Source organism: Drosophila montana, unplaced genomic scaffold, assembly GCF_035044405.1.
Source record: "Drosophila montana isolate Dmon_TW-CO22-7 unplaced genomic scaffold, ASM3504440v1 contig_402_1, whole genome shotgun sequence".
Classification (NCBI taxonomy): Eukaryota; Metazoa; Arthropoda; class Insecta; order Diptera; family Drosophilidae; genus Drosophila; species Drosophila montana.
In genome coordinates, this window is record NW_026998739.1 from 4,235,105 (window position 1) to 4,250,781 (window position 15,677).

The 15,677-nt window shown below is 40.3% G+C and overlaps 2 protein-coding genes across 2 annotated transcripts; one reads left to right on the plus strand and one right to left on the minus strand.

Moving 5' to 3' along the window:
- The first annotated feature begins 618 nt into the window (after window positions 1–618).
- On the plus strand, window positions 619–2,011 carry LOC135439016 (uncharacterized). Its single transcript, XM_064697600.1, has 3 exons — window positions 619–778; window positions 830–1,183; window positions 1,936–2,011. Exons 2-3 carry the CDS (start codon window positions 879–881, stop codon window positions 1,952–1,954), a joined length of 324 nt encoding a protein of 107 aa, XP_064553670.1. The 5' UTR covers window positions 619–778; window positions 830–878; the 3' UTR covers window positions 1,955–2,011.
- A 10,998-nt stretch (window positions 2,012–13,009) lies between these two features.
- Window positions 13,010–15,124, minus strand: Muc26B (Mucin 26B). The gene is made up of 2 exons (XM_064698067.1): window positions 15,053–15,124; window positions 13,010–14,982 (listed from the first exon to the last, which is right to left on the minus strand). The coding sequence occupies exons 1-2, from the start codon at window positions 15,066–15,068 to the stop codon at window positions 13,145–13,147; spliced, it is 1,854 nt and encodes a 617-aa protein (XP_064554137.1). The 5' UTR covers window positions 15,069–15,124; the 3' UTR covers window positions 13,010–13,144.
- Window positions 15,125–15,677: the final 553 nt, after the last annotated feature.

Below are 15,677 nucleotides of genomic sequence, written 5' to 3' on the forward strand. Positions count from 1 at the left end.
CCACTGCCACTGCCACTGCTGCTGCTGCTGCTGTTGCTGCTGCCGGAATGTGCAACTCAGTGTCTGGCTAACCCGTTTACCCAGGCTGATGCCACCTCGTTGGCTCGTGGCAGCAACGGAAGCTACTTGTTGGGTTAATGACGTCGTAAAAATTGCTGCAGCTGCTGCTGTTGCTGTTGCTGTTGCAGGAACTGACACCGTTAGCTCCTGGAAGCCCCACAACGAGCTCCCAGGTATAATAATTACGCGCAGCTTCTCATTCTTTTCTTAACCCAACTCTGCCGCAGCCTTCATTTGGATTGCTTACAGTTGATGCTCCCAGCACAGCTCTGCAGTAATATAACTTACAGGAGAAGCGCGAAATGTAAGCTGAATAAGTTAAAGCAAGATAATGTGCTGGATGTTTAAAGAACATGATTCATCTATCGCAATCCTCTGAGTTCCTCAGTCTGCGAGAATAAGGGATCGTAAACGAGTCACAGATAAATAGCCATAACGATATAATAATTAATTTGTTTTTTATTTACTAATATTTTATTACTATTACTCTAATATGTTTTTCTTATACATATAATCCTTGTGGTCACCCAAGTAAGCCATGACTCCGTTCGAATTCATTATAGAGAAAGTTCAAATTTGTAAAGCTCATTATTTGTAGCACTTTCGTCTAAACCACATCGGACTGAAAGTTCTATAATAAAACTCAAATTGATACCAGCAACATTTTTGGGCTAAATACATAATTTGTATTTCCAGTTCCTATTTCTGTGAAGCAAAGGTGAGTGGGATATACCCTAACCTGGCTTAACTAAGGGTATACCGCACATAGCACTAAAAAATTAACTCAAAATGTGTGGATATGGTTGCGGCGGCTACGGATGCGGTCCCTGGAATTCCTGTGCTCCATGCAGCGCCGGCTGTGGACCCTGGAGTGTCTGCGGAGGCTGCGGACCCTCTGGGTGTTGTGGATGTGGACCATGCGGCGGCTGTGGGCCTCTAGGGTGCGGTCCCTCTGGCCCAGCCTGTTGGCCATTTGGCTTATATACGTGCTAAGCTTTGGAAAGAAATTAGGAGGAGCAACCGCTACGCCCGACACTTTTCGAAACAAGATCGGAATAGAAGCCTATTTGTGTCTTCGGTTACAGGCTGTGCTCCGCGGAAAGGCAGCAAACCAGCCAGCAAGGTGAGCCCCACAAATACTCTCTCCTTCCGCCTTGAGCAGACTGCAGACATTTCGAGTGCTAGGCAAATTGAAAATTGCTTGACAGCCGAAACAAAGCACCACGCGTTGCCAATAAAAATTTTACTGTCGTGAGGCGGTGCTGTGCGGTGCGGGGAGTGAGGGGGCGGACAGGTGAGGTCGCGCTGTCAGGGCGCAATTCAATAACTCGTGTGCGCAAAGAGTTAGGGGTTGGGGTTCGATTGTAAACAAAACTCGTAACGTAATTTGAATTCCTTGCCTGTTTCGGGGGGGCTGAAGAGCAAAGTCGTGTCGCATGTAGGTGCAATAGCTAAAGCCGATTTCATTTTCCGCAGGCCGTTGCTAACATGAAAAGAGCTAAAGAAAATTCGTGCATAAAAGGTGGCACGTGGGAGGTGCGGCCCCACATTTCACATATGTGCGTGTGTAATTTTTTATTACGAAATTTCTCGTGCTTTGTGTTCATTGTTTATTTGACTGTTTCGGGCGAGGAGTTTAGCGCCGGTGAAACCGCCCGCGGTGCCACCAATTGTGCTTTGCTTTATGCCATATTGGTGCTGGCTTTGCCCTCGCAGCAATTTGCCTTTCCCCCTCCCCTCTACACACTGGGTGGTCGAAGGCTCCAAAGTACACTATAAAAATGTGCAAGGCGCACAGCATGCAACCCGCAGCATCAGAAATGAATGCGCTATTTGTTTTTTAATCAAATATATACATACTTTTTCTTGTTTCAGATATGTGCTACCCCGTTAACATACACAATTTCTGTAATGGCGTAAAATTCTGAACAATAAAATTTTTACCTGTCAATTGTGCCTAATTTTAGTTAGGTCGAACTTTTACTAGAATGCCGCATGGCTTATTAGACATTCTGAGCGTTGGTCTAGCAAGCGAAAGGTCACCGGTTCAAATTCTCCTGTAGTTTTTTGCTTTCAGCTACTCGGCTTTTCCCGTTTATCCTTAACCAACAGCAAAGCTAGAGTACATGCTAGTCTGCCTTGTTAACGCAGGACTATATACAACCATGCCCCCTCGCCCCTCACCACCGCTTACACATGTCGCGGAAAAATAGCTGGCGGCACAGTTTACTTTGCAAAGAAATTGAAAGTCATGGCCCGTCCTGTGAGTGTGTGCGTGCTTCCTGGTTTTACTTTTTAGCCTTTTGCTGTTGGCATTCCTGTTGCGCCTGTTAACCCACAAAACGCGAACGTCTTCAGCTGCCTATTTATCAGCAAATTTTCATACTGTAATGTTTGCGCTGCAAAACCCTTTTGCGGGCTGAGCTCCCGAAATTACATAAAAGGAACTTTAGGTTTGTGTTTGCGTGTGTGTGTGTGTGTGTGTGTGTAAGTATCTAGTGTTTTAATTACCGTTACGTCACAATATAGGCAACGCCTGCGTCTACACAAACTTCGGCCCTAAAATGGCTGACAGGCATTGACTAAGCTGTTAATGCACAAACCTTAGCCACAACTTGCCCAAAAAAAATTAACAAAATAAGAAATAACCGGGCTGCGACGCCCTTCAATATCTCGCACAGTTACTGGCCGCTAAGCCTAAAAGCGCATTGTGGTCAGTTTTGGTGGTTACTTTGTTGTAGTTTTAGTCGCTGCGCAGCCAAATCCCCTTATGTTTTTTTTGGGGCCCAACTAAAGGCGAGCTTTACTTTAAATGGCTCTCACGCGTGTGTGTCACGCATTTCTAGAGCTAATACCTCAAAATCTTTCGAAATGTCTTAAATAATACTAAGCGTCACTTTGAAAAAAGGTTTGCTCTATCACCCCATGTAGCTTCTTTTCGACAATTTGATTCCTCGCTTCATTTAGGGGTGCCCAAATACCCTGTTACACTGGCTGCATTAGAGTTTTGCTGAAAATACCCTAACAGCATTTGTTAATCCCAGTTAAGCCTGGTTTTCATGTTTTTACATAAATTTCTAGTTGTATAATGTAAAAAGTTGAAAGAAAGCGCGCCAACGTTCCAGCCCAATCCGCAGTTTATCGAGTTCGTCCTTTTAGTTTCGGATATATTGACGACTTTGTGTCTTTTGTCAATTTCCTGCGGACACGACTGAAAAACTTATGTCCTGGATTCTTAGATGACCCCCTTATATTTTGATGCAGTTGGTCCTTACCATTCTAACGCACCATGTCCTTTAAAAATCCGCAAGGATATGGCCGAGTTATGGCTATTTTTCTAAAAAGGATACTTTTACAAAACTGGCCATAGCTGGAGCATTTTAAGGACTTTCGGCATGTCCTTTGGCCAAGCAGACTATCCTTGTCTTGCCCATTCAGAAAATATAATAAAAAGGACGAATGTCCTTCAAATAGCCAAGATATAAGGACATTTGTTTTGTAAATTAAAATGGCTATATCTCAGCTATATCCTTGCGGATCCTGGCAAGTCCTGTGTTAAACAACGTGTATTGACTAGGAATACAAACTGGCCAAAGGACATCAAAATCGACCTTGTGGTCTCCGATTTATGGCCACTTTTCTAAAAAGGACATTTTTTTATGGCCATAACTCGGCCATATCCTTAAGGATACCAGAAGGATATACCTTTCTGAACTCGTGAGGAGCAGGACTACCGATTGGCATTCAAGGATTTCAAGGATTCGACAAAAAATTTCACTACAAATTTTCACAGGGGGTTGTCAGAAAATTGCCAAAAATCGAACAATTCGGGACTAACTTCGCCATTTGAAGGACTATCGCGATGTCCTTTGGACAGTAGAGTGTCGTCATCCTCCCATTTACGAATATACAACCCAAAGGACGAAAGTCCTTCAGACAAGAAAGTTTTAACGGAAAATTTGTCAACCGAAAATAGCTTATAACTCGGTCATATCCTGACGTATCCTGACGAGTCCTGTGTCAAAAAAATTGTATTGATCAGGACTACAATCTGACCAAAGGACATCAAGTTCGTCCTTCTAGTTTCGGAAATATGGCGATTTAACCGTAATTTTGTGATTTCAGCCAATTTTCCTTGCGGCCCGCGACTGAAAAATTACCAAGTCCAGGATTCTTAGATGACCCCATAATATTTTAATGCAGTTCGATGCAGTTGGTCCCTACGACCCTAACGCACCATATCCTTTGAAAATCTGCAAGGATATGGCCGAGTTATGGCTATTTCTTTCTTCAAAACACCCTTACATCTCTTTTGGCATTTTTTAATTTTAATTTGTTTTTATCTTTTCAGATTGAAGGACTCAAGGATTCTAATCGATTCAAAGGACTATTACGAATCTAACGAGGCTATTCCTTCCAGGCTCGGACATATATTAAGCCAGATATAGTTATTTTAAGTTACAATCGAAAATACACGTAAAAAACAACAAATTTGTTAATTTTAACATAAAATAAATAAATAATTATATTTTTAAACAAATTCCTGTTTTTTTCTACTTCCCAAGTTCAAAAATCAGCGGTCTTTAAAAATCTGTTGCATACCCGTAGGGGCGTCCGTTGGCGGCCGAGATTTTTCTTAAATTCTGCTAAAATACCAGGCGAACAGAAATGACCAGCAGGTCGACAAAAATTTTCAGCCGCCGAAAAATGTCTGTTGCATACCCAAAAGGGGCGCGCTTGTTGGCGGCCGGGTCCCAAATTTTACTAAAATTCCGCTCAAGCACCAGGCGAACAGAAATGCTCAGAAGGTCGACGAGTATTTTCGAATAAAAATTTTCGTTGCATACGCGTAAGGGCAAAAATGTAACTCATTTAAAATGAGTGATATTCAGCTACAGGTAATGTTAAATGAGTGCTGTAAAGCGGTTGTTAATTAGCAGCAGTAGCTGCGCTCATTTAAAGGGGCTTCTAAAACAAAAAGCATACATATTTTTGAACCATTTCAATGCAAATTTTGCAGGGATTTGATCCTTTAGGTTACCAAGGACTATATCGATGGCATGGTATAACCAAGGATATGGTAGTCAACTAGGAACCATCCAGGAGCGGGGCTGTAGGGGGGGGCAGCTGTAAAAGACGTACATATTTCTATACCGTGCTCTTGCGCATATTGCAAGAACTCGGTCCTTTAGGTTCGCTAGGACTATATCCTTGGTATTGAATAACCAAGGATATATAGGTCATCTAGTTACCAATTATTTGTTGTTTGTAGGTTGTCCATGGGCCTGGTAGATGTTGCTGAAAACACATAAAATAAAAAATGAATTAGATTAAATTACAATTTCGAAGAATATCCGATTTTGGAAACACAAACATTATCCCTGTAAGTGTTTAAAATCGACAGAACAACAAATATTTTGATTTTAGAAACGATCCAAATTTGGCAAAACCATGTATATCCAAGGTTTGGAACAAGCTAGAATATATAGGCCATCTAGGTAACCACGGTACTAAATATTTTGTTGTCCATGGTCGTGCCAGATTCGGCTGAAAAACACAAAATAAAAAATTAGATTTTGCAAACTAAAATATTGCCGTTATCTTACCTCCGATTTTGGAAAGACATACTACTTGGGATTCGTGGAACCCCTTAAATTGTCAGAACAATCAAAATATTCATTTCGGGAACACATCACTTCCCGTTTTGGTCAACATTTAGAATGACATTTTGTTAACTGTATATCCATACCTAGAGGCCATCCAGGTGCCACCGATACTGATTATCTTGTCCATGGACTGAAAAATACGAAATGAATAGTTAATCAGTATTTTGAATGGCTTTATATCGGTTTTATTACGTCCAACTTATGAAAGATATACATTTATCTTTAACTTGAACTCTACAAATTTTGAATTCAGAACCGACTTGGATTTGGCAACTAGTTTTATGTTATCATCTCCATTTTGGTCAAACTCAAGAATGATATTTCGTTAATTAAATATTGACATTTGATACTCTCGATCCGTACAATTCCGAAAACGTATATCATTAGAGATATAAACGAGTTTTACATGATAATTTTCACTCAGAATAATTTTTAACAGCTTTACACGACTGCTAACTAAAACAGATTTATGTTGCGCGGACGCAGAGTGGACAAATTGAGCAAGCAAACTATAAACTTGAGTGAGTGCTATTCAAAAGTTATCAAAAAAAAAAACAATAAGCAACAACAAAAATTTGTGTGAGTGTAATTTAAAGCTAGACAACGCACAATCAACCACACACACAAACATAAGTAGATATCACTCCAGAATACACACACCCAAAACATAAGTACGCAGAGCGAATCACCAAAAATGTACATATGTACATACATACATATGTGTATGTGTATATGGCTGCTGGTGTATTATCTTCTTTTGCATCGCGCTCTCATAAATTATTTTACGAAATGAAAAATTTGATATTTTTAGTTAAACTTTGACCGGCTTTATATCGTTTTATTTAAGCGAGATTTTGGAAAGATAACCCTTATGGGATTCGTGAAGTTATTTTAAATCGACAGCATAGTAATCATGTATATTAGACTCTTGCCAAACTGTAGAATGCGAATTTTTTAATGTCAATTGATACTGCCGCTCCGCACGAGTCCGATAATATACACATTTAAAAAGATGGACGGCATTTACCCGAGAATTTTTACATATAACATTTTTAAACAGTTTTACTTGGCTGCTGGCGTTTAACTAAAGCAGACAAATTTTGTGCGCAACCAAAGTGGACGAAAAACCAACGGAGAGCAAATTGAGCAAGTAAGCCACAAACTCGAATGAGCGCAATTCACAGCTATGTAGATATCGAACGAGACGAGAGAATCGTCAAAAATGTATGTTAATATGAGTGCCTGTGCATTATCACTAACCAAATAACATATAGACCGGACAAACCCTACTTTTGATGGTGACATTCGATATTTCTGCGGCTGGTCCAAACTCGCCTTCGTTTTTGTTCGGGTTCGAGACATGCTCGCATGCTCTCAGAAGCAAGAGAGTAAGAATACATATGGCCTGTGTCGGGGAACGGCAACGCTGTCTTTTTACTCGCTCACTCTACAAGAAACTGCTGTGGCTTACTCTCATCCATATGATTTGTGCGATAGAACGGCATCGCTGTTTTTTATCTCGCTCCCACTACAAGAAACTGCTTTGGCTTACTCTCAATGCTCTTTCAATTTGTCTATGTACCGTTTAAATGTTTGTGTGTGTATGTGTCCGCACAAGCAAAAATGCCCACAAATTCAATTTTTCTCAAAAGTCGGTGGCATATCTTCCCTTTTGAGGGGACGAGTAATATAAAATAATGAAAGGGTTTGCCCCGTCGATGCGAAATTCTTTCATTTTAGCTCGTTCTTCTTCGAAAGGGTACCTAAGCGTTGGCATGTGTGCATTTAAAAGTTTTTGGACTTGCTATTCACGCATACTTGCGTATTTTGTATATGAATAGAAGCATTTATGCGCTTGTGTGCCTGTTGGTCCCTGCCTGCCTGTCCGATGCAAATTTGGCAATATTTTTGGACTTCTGAATTTCGAGCTCTGCGCACACACACACAGAGACACAAATGTGTGTGAATGGGCTGATCATGGGCGCAAAATTTAAAAATATCATTATCACGCGTCTGACGCGCGCCCTTCTTTTTATGATTTAGGGCTTGAATTGATGAATGAATGTTGACCCCTTATTAATTGCAGCAGCCCGTTGGGCCGAAAGGGTCAACTTTTGGCAAACACCTGCACCTGCATATGTAGGTCAAGTGATTGATCACTTAAATAATTTTAGGAAATTTGTGTAAAAAATAAACTCTTTAAAATATTCACATATACCAAATACAAAAAAGGAGCAATTATATATTTATAGTATTAATAATTTTATTGTCTTAAAATATTTAGCTTTTTCATATATGAATTGGATCTGCAGGTAATAAGGGGTCAACATTCATTCATCAATTCAAGCCCTAAATCATAAAAAGAAGGGCGCGCGTCAGACGCGTGATAATGATATTTTTAAATTTTGCGCCCATGATCAGCCCATTCACACACATTTGTGTCTCTGTGTGTGTGTGCGCAGAGCTCGAAATTCAGAAGTCCAAAAATATTGCCAAATTTGCATCGGACAGGCAGGCAGGGACCAACAGGCACACAAGCGCATAAATGCTTCTATTCATATACAAAATACGCAAGTATGCGTGAATAGCAAGTCCAAAAACTTTTAAATGCACACATGCCAACGCTTAGGTACCCTTTCGAAGAAGAACGAGCTAAAATGAAAGAATTTCGCATCGACGGGGCAAACCCTTTCATTATTTTATATTACTCGTCCCCTCAAAAGGGAAGATATGCCACCGACTTTTGAGAAAAATTGAATTTGTGGGCATTTTTGCTTGTGCGGACACATACACACACAAACATTTAAACGGTACATAGACAAATTGAAAGAGCATTGAGAGTAAGCCAAAGCAGTTTCTTGTAGTGGGAGCGAGATAAAAAACAGCGATGCCGTTCTATCGCACAAATCATATGGATGAGAGTAAGCCACAGCAGTTTCTTGTAGAGTGAGCGAGTAAAAAGACAGCGTTGCCGTTCCCCGACACAGGCCATATGTATTCTTACTCTCTTGCTTCTGAGAGCATGCGAGCATGTCTCGAACCCGAACAAAAACGAAGGCGAGTTTGGACCAGCCGCAGAAATATCGAATGTCACCATCAAAAGTAGGGTTTGTCCGGTCTATATGTTATTTGGTTAGTGGCATTATCTACACATACGCGTTGCGCTCTCCTGAATTTTTGTGAGCAAGAATTTTTCTTGTGCAGGCACAAAGCGAACGATCACAAGAAAAGTACATGCAAGGGAATAGCCAATATTTACAAAGGTATGTGTGTAAATATGCATGCTTGTTCATTTTCTACTCACGAGTTTTATTATTAAATGATATATTAATTATTTTCTGATTAAATTTGAATGGCTCCGCATACGTAAAATTAAGTTCGATTTTTTATACTTCTTGATAATTTAAATGTCTTTAAAATGCACAGAACACTTTACATTTTGATTTCTGTACCAACCCAGATTGTCCAGATAATTACCCGAGAAATTTAACTTTTAATATTTTTATACAGCTTTACTCGACTGCTGGCGTTAAACTGAAACAGAATTTAGTGGCGCAGACGCAAATTGGACAAAAATCAACGCACAGTATATTGTGCAAGCCAAACTCGGCTGCTGGCGTTTAACTAAAGCAGGCAAATTTTGTGCGCAACCAGAGTAGACGAAAGACCAACGCAGAGCAAATTGAGCATGCAAGCCATAAATTCTGAGCGTAATTCAAAGCTAGATAACGAACAGGCAATCACACACATACATAAATAGACAACATGCAGAGGGAATCGTCAAAAATGTACATACATACATATGTATGTATATGTATATGCGTTCTTGTGCATTATCTACATACATATGCGTTGTGCTCTCCCCAATTTTTGTGAGCAAGAAAGCGAACGATCACAAGATAAGTGCGTGGAAGGGAATAGCCAATATGCACAAATGTATGTGTATGCATGCTTGTTCATTTTCTATTCACGAGTTTTATTATTAAATGATATATTAATTATTTTCTTATTAACTTTGAATGACTCCCTATACGTAAAATTAAGTCCGATTCTGGAACTTGATGATTGTAAATTTTGATGATATTTACCCGAGTAATTTCACTTCTAATATTTGTATACAGCTTTACTCGGCTGCTGGCGTTCAACTAAAACAGAATTTAGTTGCGCAGACGCAAAGTGGACAAAAATCAGCGCACAGTATAATGAGCAAGCAAACCATTAACTCGACTGAGCGCCATTCAAAGGTAGATAACGCATGACAACGACACACAAGCATAAGAAGATATCACTCCAGTAAGCATACACTCAAACATACAGAGATAATCACCAAATATGTACATATGCATGTGTAAATTCCTTCTAGTGCATTATCTATTTAATTTGCTGCTCTAGACAAGACTAGCTCTATTTTCTGTGCGCCGATTTTATGGTCTCTCTTTATTTCTGAGTTTCCTTGACCCCAGTAGTCAATTGCACATTATTGCATGCTGAGAATTGTGCACAGCCACAATTTTTTAATTGCTGGTTGTACGAGAATATAGTGTACATATGTTAAATATACAGGTTTGTAATAATTTAAAATTCCCATAGCTCCGGTAAAAAAATCCCGATCGTGAAAAGGACGGGGTCTATAGAAACATTGAAATAAAAAATGTATTGTAAGACCCTCTCTTTCTTATTATTTATTATTTATAATATTTTTATTATTTAATGAGTTTGAATTTAAAAGGTAGTTAAATTAAAACATTGCTTGGCTTTAATAATTACGATAGCAGCAGCGCCACGAAGTCAAGTACGGTAGAGTTTCATCTCTAATTATCAGTATGTGTGACAGTTGTGCAGAGTTGCCAAAAGAAAAGGAGAGTTACAGCTTTTGTACCCATGCACCTTTGCGCATACACATTGTACATACATATGTATGTATATACATACATATGTATATACATACATATGTATATATATACATATGTATATACATACATATGTATATATTTTTCGAATAGGCTAATACATACATACATATATGCACAATGGTTTCTCGGCGCACAGAAATTAGAACAGGCAGATGATCACAAGATAAATTCTTCATTCAGTTAGCGGGATTCAAAGCTAGATAACGCAAAAGAAACCACACACAAGCATAAGTAGATACCATTCTAGTATACACACACCCAAACATATGTATGTATGCAGAGAGAATCGCCAAAGATTTATGTACGTACACAATTGCATTTGCTTGTTAGGGCATTATCTACATATTTTACTTATGCATCGCGCTCACACGGATTTTTGTTGTGGCTTATTGCTGCAAAGACGACTTTGTGTGGTCGCCGTTTTTTTTTTGTCTACTTCGCATGCTCTCAAAGTAGTTCGGTGTTAGTTTGATCCCAGGAGTCAATATGACTTACACATTCAAACGAGCTGAAGATTCGGCACACCGCAATTGTTTATTGCTGGTTGTGTAAAATTGAATGTGTTATATTTAAAAGCTTTATCTTGCAAATGTATGTATGTATACCCTTTGAAAAGTTTATGTCTATAAAATTATCGGAAAACGGTATATCATTCGAAAATCGGACGGTATTGCTTGGTAAATCCCTAACATAAAATGTTGTGAAAGGTTTAAACTCGCAAAAAAAACTAGCACAAAACAAAGTTGCGCATATCCAAAGCGGACCGAAGAACTGACGATCGGAAAAAAGAGCAGCCAAACAACCACTTTACACAAGCAAAATTAGTTGGACCAATGAGCGATCAGCACCAAAAAAGTTGTGATGGCATGAGTATAAGTAGATAACTTACAAGCAAACACACACATAAGCAGGTGCTTGCGTTGGTTATTATCTCCGGCCTTGGCGCTTCTCCGCGCATACGCTCTCATTCGAATTTCGATCGTTTGCTTTTTTGCTGTGCGCCGGTTTTTTCGTCTGCTCAAGGCACTCCAATTCTAATTTCTGCGAGTCTGACCCCAGTAGACAATATGACGTGATATTCATGCAGATAATATTCTGCACACTCGTAATTTGTCTATTGCTGATTGTGTGAGAATATAATAATATGTCTTATATATGTATGTTAAATATGAAGGGTTTTAAATTCTAACAAACTCAAGTAAATTAATCCCTATCATATAGATTTCATATATGTAATTAAATTAGATAAATTATTAGAAGCCTCTTATCTTATCTAGGAGTCTGAAAAGTTACATATGTATGTATGTATATAAATCTATTGTATTTACTTTGTTTAAGATTTGCCTTCTAAGTAATGTGTTTAAATAAAAATGTAGCTTAATTAAAATGAAGCTTGCCTTTAAATATGACGATATTCAAGTAAACGTAGGGTGTTATCTCTAATCAACGAACAAACATAACTACGGGTTTTGTGCCCAACAACCATTACTTATATACATAGATACATATATACATATTTTTATTTTCGCTTTGCCTATAAATTCATACATAAACAATTGTTTCTTGGCACACAGAAATTAGCGCAAGCAAATGATCACAAGATAAATTCTTCTTTAGAGCGATAAGCAGCAGTAAAAGTTCTTGTGAGCGCCATAAAAAGATAAAGCATAAGCAACCACACACAAGCATAAGCAGATATCACTCACGAAAACACACATCCAAACATATGAACGCCGAGAGAATCGCCAAATATGTACGTCAAAATGTGTATATGCGTGCTAGGGCATTATCTACTTATGCATAACGCACATGCACTTTTGCTGTTAATAGCTCAAGACATGACGTACTCTATTTTCTGAGCGCCCATTTTTTTGGTCCGCTTTGTGCTCGAGCGACTTAGTTCTGTATTAGTTAGTCCCCAGTAGTCAATATGATTTTCACTCTGAAGAAAATATAGGATCCAAGAATGTTGCATCGCCAAAACAGAACTCCAATTTATCATAAATTGAGTAAATCCTTTTCTGTTTTTGTGAAATTCGGTTAAGTTAAGCTACAAATTATTTATCTGTTTTAGAAAAACCTCTAGCTCGACCATAACGCTAGGGAATCTTCAAGACACTTGTGGGGTTATCTAGGTAAAATTGTGTTGATTAACATATAAAAGTTGTGGAGTTATCTAAGGATCGAACACACTGGACTCGTACAGAATTTTGGCAAAAAGAGTTTAATAAAAAAGGTAGACATTTTCAAACTGAAGACCCAATTGGTACATCTGCATCTGATTTGTAATTTGTTTGTAACCTTCGATATTTTCGAAAGAGCAAGATCGGATGAACTTAAACCCAAGCATTTTGCATTTTTATGGCCTGTATTAGCATTTGCATTTCTGTGATATTTAAATCAGTAGATACAACTCTTTTATATGGTAGTTAATTATATTAATAAAGATGGTGCAGTTAGTCATTCCTATGCATTGGGAGTACCGTCAACGGGTGAGCGACTCGCTCAAGCCTGCGGCTGTACGCAGCGTGTGTTCTCGGGCAGATCGCAGATGCCCTTCAGCGCGTTGAAGTACTTCTTGCCGCAGCTAACTTGCAGGGGCTTGCCGTAGCGACAGATGTAATAGTTGTTGCAGCTCGTTAGGGAGGCCAGCATGAAGCCGTCGGGCTTGTTGCGGCACACGTAGCTGGTGTAAAGGTTCATGCTCAATTCATTCGTTGCCGAAGCCATCTCCATTGGCTGCTGTTGTGTCTCGGACAGAGGGCTGTGGAACGGTCTCGCGGCGGGTCTCACATGAACAGACGAGGGTCTTACCTTACTGCCCGATGTTTGTTGTGTGCACGGTGTTGTTACTGGTACAACGCATGTGGTTGTTGTGCAGGTGGTTGTTGTCACTGACGAACAAGTAGTTGTTGTTGGTGATGTGCAGGTGGTTGTGGTCACTGTTGAACAAGTGGTTGTTGTTGGTGATGTGCAGGTGGTTGTTGTTGGTGTTGTGCAAGTGGTTGTGGTCACTGTTGAACAAGTGGTTGTTGTTGGTGATGTGCAGGTGGTTGTTGTTGGTGTTGTGCAAGTGGTTGTTGTCACTGTCGAACAAGTAGTTGTTGTTGGTGTTGTGCAGGTGGTTGTTGTTGGTGTTGTGCAGGTGGTTGTTGTCACTGTCGAACAAGTAGTTGTTGTTGGTGTTGTACATGTGGTGGTTGTTGGTGTCGTGCACGTGGTTGTTGTTGGTGTCGTGGTCTTGGTTGTTGTTGGTGTTGTGGTTTTGGTTGTTGTTGGGGTTGTGCAGGTGGTTGTTGTTGGTGTTGTGCAGGTGGTTGTGGTCACTGTTGAACAAGTGGTTGTTGTTGGTGTTGTACAAGTGGTTGTTGTCGGTGTTGTGCAAGTGGTTGTTGTTGGTGTTGTGCAGGTGGTTGTTGTAGGTGTCGTGGTCTTGGTTGTTGTAGGTGTTGTGGTCTTGGTTGTTGTAGGTGTTGTGCAGGTGGTTGTTGTTGGTGTTGTACATGTGGTGGTTGTTGGTGTCGTGCACGTGGTTGTTGTTGGTGTCGTGGTCTTGGTTGTTGTTGGTGTTGTGGTCTTGGTTGTTGTTGGGGTTGTGCAGGTGGTTGTTGTTGGCGTTGTACATGTAGTTGTTGTTGGTGTTGTACATGTGGTGGTTGTTGGTGTCGTGCACGTGGTTGTTGTTGGTGTCGTGGTCTTGGTTGTTGTTGGTGTTGTGGTCTTGGTTGTTGTTGGGGTTGTGCAGGTGGTTGTTGTTGGTGTTGTGCAGGTGGTTGTGGTCACTGTTGAACAAGTGGTTGTTGTTGGTGTTGTGCAAGTGGTTGTTGTTGGTGTTGTACATGTTGTTGTTGTTGGTGTTGTACATGTAGTTGTGGTAGGTGTCGTACAAGTAGTGGTTGTTGGCGTTGTACATGTGGTAGTTGTCGGTGTCGTACATGTGGTAGTTGCCGTCTCTGGCTTACAGGGGGTGGTCGTTTCGCAGGTGGTAGTCACGGGTGGGACACATGTAGTGGTTACCGTTTCTGCACATGGTTCTGCAACAGTGCCGGAATTACCACCAATCAATGCTGTAGCTGATGTTTGCATCACCTCAACGCATCCAGTGTTATAGGTGACACATCCCTGCACCTTAGGATCAAAGAAACGCGAGCAAGTGGTCTCCATGGCGACGCCATTCTGGCACTCGTAGTATTTGGAGCAGCTACCAGGCACCAGAGCACGGAATCCATTAGACTTGTTCACGCAAACAAAGCGGCGGTACAGCTGGTTATTCACGGCTGTCACTGAGGGCCTTATGTTGGCGGCACCAGTGGTGGCCACCAGTAAAGCCAGGCAGGCAAGGACTAGAAAGGGGTTAAAGGGATATATGTCGGTTAGTCCCTCCTTCTGGTAAAACCGTCTGCCGTTTTATACCGTAATGAGCTCTCATCTTCAAGGAGTTGAGAGCGGTGACAGCTATTCCTGTTGTGATTGCTTGGGCTACCAGAAGACTTGGCACAAAGAGTGCTTTACTAAAATGACAATATCGTCGGGGGCAGTCGCTTTTATATGGTAGCGCCAGTTGCCGATAGGCATCTGAAGTACATTAGTATTGTTTTGTGCTTTATCGACATGTTTATTAGATAGATGTCAGATACGGTGCTGCCAGCCGTTGTTACCTTGATATTAACTGCTGTTCGAGATGCTGTGCGGAAAGTATTTTTTGTTTTTGATGTCTTGCCCATTGGCATATCTTATCAAAATTACTTGCTGCTGCTGATGAGCGCTGACTTCTCCTTTTTTAATTTATTTAATTGTTCGCACTCGGAAATTTCACAAACGGAACACTTCTTCCTTCCTTCCAAGCCCCAAACACAAATTAACATCAATTGAGTCACTAAATGCCAAAACAGTGCCATCCTGTATGGAATTGGACACATTGTCAGGTCAACATTTGCATAAATATTGCAATAACCAGCAACAGTGTGCAGGCCCCCTGAATTCTCCACCCTACTGGACCATGCTTCCCTCTGTGTGCACATCTCTCTCTCTCTCTCTC

Excerpts from the sequence above, each read along its gene's own strand:
- LOC135439016 (XM_064697600.1), top strand. The coding sequence starts at position 879 with ATGCGGTCCCTGGAATTCCTGTGCTCCATGCAGCGCCGGCTGTGGACC.